Consider the following 5,126-nt stretch of genomic DNA (forward strand, 5'->3'; position numbering starts at 1 on the left):
CTCAACCTGTGGGCCGTGACGATATTGTAAGTGGGCCCCCAAATAATTGGCAAAATACTTTTTAGTTTTAACCTATTGAGAGACCTGAAGCCGATTCTATATGTCTCCTAAATCCCAACAGTTTTCTGAAAAACGTATGTTTCTATATTAGTGGTTCTCAATCTTTTTCATGTCAAGGACCCCAAATATTATATGTATTTGGCCGTGGAACCCCATCAAAATATTTTGTTCCAGGGACCCCCCAGAAGCAAAGATTTCAGTTAAAAATGTTTGCTTTAAAAATATATATATTCAGAAGATTTGCACACATTTTCACGATTTTTCAAAAATAGCAGATCTACAAGCTCGTAGCGCGGCACTCGGTGCCGCGCTATGAGCTTGTATATCTGCTATTTTTGAATAGCCCAAAGTGTAAAATATTTTTTTTTTTCTTTTTTAGAATCTAAAAATGACAAAGTTCCAGGTTAACTACTTAAACCCCATATGGGTAACCGGAGTCCCTCAGGGCTTAATACTAGTATCTTTTCTGTTTTCTGTTATTGTGTGGGGAAAGCTTTCGCTGAAAATAGCCGATCGACAAGCTCACAATGCGACGCAACAAATACGGATGCTGGGGTTTAAGTGGTTAAATGATCATTCTTTTCAAATTTTTATATTAGTAAAACTTTACTTTGTTTTCTATAAAACCTTGAAAAATGTGTTTTCAGAGGATACCAATAAATAAGAAAAACACTACGTTGGGTCCATTGATCCAAAGGCAGAACATAATCGATTGGTTGATTGGTCAAAATCAACATGCTCTGAAAATGCACGCGGAAGGCCCACCCATCTGACCACATACATAACCACGATTATGTGGTCCGATGGGTGGGCCGCGAACACTTTAATGATTTTCAAGTGGGCCCTGATCCAGAAAAAAGTTGAGAACCACTGCATTAGAATAAAGCCAACGGCCGCCAATGCCTGGTGTTGTTTTAATCACGTTCAACCTGGCATCCCCCTGTGTTGGGCTTGTCAAAAATGTCAAAACAATTAATGTTTAATCATTTTCAGAAATGTTAAAAAATAGTAAAAATAGCAGATATACAAGCTCACACCGCTTCATGGTCAAAAAATATAAATTAGTGCTCAAGTGGTTAACCCATTAAGCCCGGGAACGTATCTGTGTCTTTTTGAATTTTAGCTATAACCTATATTTTATATTTTGGCTATATACAAGCTCATAGTGCGGCACCGAGTGCTAGATATACAAGCTATGAGCTTGTAAATCTGCTATTTTTTATATATATATTATTTTTTAAGCGAAACTTTTTAACTCCAATCTGTGCTTCTGGGGGTCCCGAGAACAACATATTTTGAGATGGGGGTCCGCAGCCAAATACCGTACATATCATTTTGGGGGTCCTTTTGACATTTGAGCACCACTGATATAGCAACATACGATACGGTTTTCAGAAAACTGTTAGGATTTAGAAGACATTTGTAGACGTGTTCCCGGATTGAATGGTTTAATAGGAAGCAGTATTTCTCCAACCAGCTCCATCCAGATGATCTTTGTGGGGTTCCCTGAGTACATGATGCATGTGTCCTGAAAAACAGCCATGTTTATGTGGGGCGGCTGTACCCACCAGAGGGGAAGTATTATTATTCTGGGAGACAGAGGATCAGAGGATACCCTTTGCCTGCCCCCCCCCCCACCCGCCCCCAACCCATATCCCTATTTGTAGCACATAACTTGTTTTTCACGCTGTAGTTGGCTGTTGACTTTTAAGTTGTTCTCGACGAGAACATCTGCTAAATGCACAGATGCAGTAGAATGACTTCTACTGTAGTACTGCTCATTTCAAATGAGGTTAAACAGGTCTCTAGTGGTGAGAATCATCCGCCTGGTCAACGAAGTACACTTGAGTACTGTACTTGATCCATTCAATCCGGGAACACATCGGTGTCATTTTATAGATGTCTTTGGCTATTAAAAAACAGAAGATATACAAGCTCATAGCGAGCTTGTAGATCTGCTATTTTTTAAAAGAAAAAAAAACATGAAAATGTGTGCAAATCTTTAAATATATACATTTAATTTTTAACTAAAATCTTTGCTTCTGGAGGGTTCCTGGAACAACATTTATTGATATTCTGCACGGCAAATTGACCACTAGCACTGAGCACTCATGGATGGATCCATCATCTTCCATTTATTTTGAACAAAAAACAAACGCGTTTCAGCTCCAACTCATCAGTGTCACGCTGATTATGTTCATTATAGTTAACGCCTGCTTGCATTGACTGCGAACAGCGAGTGAATGAATGATAATTCCTTCTCATGAATACTTGGAAATGATTCTGAACTCAGTCTTGATTTTGTTTTTTTCTTGATCGTTTCCATGTTGTAATTATTCCCATGAGCAAGAGATTCTGGTCAAATGTTTGCACACATTTTCAAATAGCAGATCTACAAGCTTGTAGCGCTATGAGCTTGTAGATATGCTATTTTTGAATAGTCAAAGAAATCTAAAAATAACACAGATAGGTTCCCAGTCTTAATAGGGTAAGAACATTTGTGGAGTATCAACAGCTGAGCTGCTTAAACGTGTTCGGACCCTGGCCAGACTGTGTAGCGAAGTGAGAAAAAAAAATCCACTGAACGTAACGAATCAGTCTAGAATGATTCCAGGCTATTAAAAGTCATGGCAACCTTCATAGAAATGTAGTGGAGTCAAAAGTACAATATTTGTCTTTGAAATTGGTTGTATCCTCTGTAAACTCTGAGAGTGTACAAATGGACTGGTCCATTTGGTTCCATTTGTACGCTTTGAGAATTATGGGGGTCCTTGAAATTAAACCTTTGAGAACCACTGGCCTAGAGGGTGCACCGTTCGGTCGGGGGACCGCAGGCGTAGACGTCACAAACGTATGTCACGGTTGGTCGGTAGACAACATGAACTGATGTCAGACTTAAACAGAAACCACTGCTTTAAGGAGAGGCGATGGCCAACGTCTGTCAATAAATATTTCTGCATTCACACTGAACACTATTCACACTACAAACAAAGTAACTATGAAGTGGTAGGCCAACATTACAGTGTACTGTGTGTGGGACAATTCACAGAATGTGTTTCCGCAACTACGGTACATTCTATGCCATTAGCGCTACCATTAATCGTGCAAACGTACATTGTCGTGATGTGTTGTTATAGTGTTACATTATGCTGATACATTCTCATATAGTGACAATTGCCATGAACATGTCAGTAAAATGTTGTGTACCCCTGTGTTTATGGCCTTGGTCTTTGTGGAAATAAATGACTAATGTAAGTGTGTGTGTGTGTGTGTGTGTGTGTGTGTGTGTGTGTGTGTGCGTGTGCGTGTGCGTGTGTGTGTGTGTGTGTGTGTGTGCGTGCGCGTGCAGCTGTACAGTAAGTTGCGTTGTGACGATCAGCCCATGCTGGAGCATGTGGAACAGCTGCTGTCTGAGCTGGGCGGAGAAAAAGATGATGAAGAGGAGGATGACGACCCCGCCCTCGATGAAGACTTTGAGCCAGATAGCGATGAGGAGGAAGAGGCAGTGGCACCCATGGAACACTGACACCCACTCCTCTCACTCCCTCTGTTATTCTCTTTATCTCTCTTTCACACTCCCTGTCTTGATCTCTCTCTCTCTCTCTCTCTCTCTCCATCTTTCTCTCCCTCTGGCAGTGTTATTTCTCTGGTTTATTCTCAGAAGTGCCTTTTTTAGTGTTTCTCCATTTTATAAAACATCACAACTTCACAACCTGGACTCCCTCTCCTGTTATCTACAATTATCTGCTAGTATCTACTATTAATTGCTGGTATCTGATATAGTATGTTCTAGTATCTACCAGTATTATTATTATCATTATTATTATTTTGTAGTATCTGCTAGAATCTAACCCTATGAGGTTCAAAACAAAGTACGGTAATTAAAAAATATTTTGCACTCAGCCTCCCCAGGAAGTGTGTTATTGGATTGTTGTGTAACTGTTGTGAAACTCTTATAAAGAAGATTGCCCGGCAAGCATTCATTTTATGAGCGGTATTAACTTACAGTCCTATAGACCACAAGAAAGTCGTGATGAGAGATTTAAAAAAAAAACGCTATTATGGCTTTTTGGCTGTTTTGGTAGTCCCACACTTTAACTGTAACATTATTGAACACAATTGTAGAACTAACTAAACAAATTGTAGGGTACACAATTGCACCAAATGTTTATTACGTTAACGAGTAGAAGCGTACACGGCTCTGGTGCACAGCTCTCATCACGAGCACGGCTGTGACAAGTAATGGAACAAATAGACCATGGATGGATCCATCATCTTCCATTTATTTTGAACAAAAAACAAACACATTTCAGCTCCAACTCATCAGTGTCACGCTGATTATGTTCATTATAGATAACGCCTGCTTGCATTGACTGCGAACAGCGAGTGAATGAATGATAATTCTTTCTCATGAATACTTGGAAATGATTCTGAAACTCACTTTTCAGTCTTGGATTTTGTTTTTTTTCTTGATCGTTTCCATGTTGTAATTATTCCGATGAGCAACACACGCAGTCTGTAAATTGGGGAAATGAGCTGGCCTTGTTGAGGTCCTGGACAGACAGGAGGTTGATGAGTCGCACACAGTGGGTACTACTGTCTATTGTTACCCAAGTACACACAACAAGCTGCATGTGATTGTATGCCCCACCCAAATCATCCCACGGCCAGATTGGACTCCTTGGCCCACGAGTCACCAGTTTCAAACCCCTCTCAGTTAAAAAAAGTCACCAGTTTCAAACCCCTCTCAGTTAAAAAAAGATACTATATTTTAAACAGTTGCGTGCCACGAGCAACATGGCCTCTGGGGCTGCTAGTGGGGCTGTTATACTCTTAAAGACGCACTCCACACAAAATCTTGTTTTTTGAAGCTTATCTATGAAAATCCTGGTGGTTTTCGGCACTTTTTGGGGGCGTCTCTCTGTGTGTGTGTGTGTGTGTGTGTGTGTGTGTGTGTGTGTGTGTGTGTGTGTGTGTGTGCGCGTGTGTGCGTGCGTGCGTGCGTGCGTGCGTGCGTGCGTGCGTGCGTGCGTGCAGGCCTATATACATGTGTATGTATATACATA

At 40.7% G+C, this 5,126-nt stretch overlaps 1 protein-coding gene across 1 annotated transcript in view; it reads left to right on the plus strand.

The window, feature by feature from the left end:
• Nucleotides 1-3,964, plus strand: part of LOC311042812 (uncharacterized protein) — a 65,767-nt gene extending 61,803 nt beyond the window's left edge. The window contains exon 11 of the mRNA XM_084053833.1: nucleotides 3,410-3,964. Within this exon, the coding sequence (XP_083909959.1) occupies nucleotides 3,410-3,586 (177 nt within the window). The 3' untranslated portion in view covers nucleotides 3,587-3,964. The remainder of the gene's footprint in view (nucleotides 1-3,409) is intronic.
• The last annotated feature ends 1,162 nt before the right edge of the window (nucleotides 3,965-5,126 follow it).

Source organism: Gymnoscopelus microlampas (assembly GCF_963454915.1).
Source record: "Gymnoscopelus microlampas genome assembly, chromosome: 3".
NCBI lineage: Eukaryota > Metazoa > Chordata > Actinopteri > Myctophiformes > Myctophidae > Gymnoscopelus > Gymnoscopelus microlampas.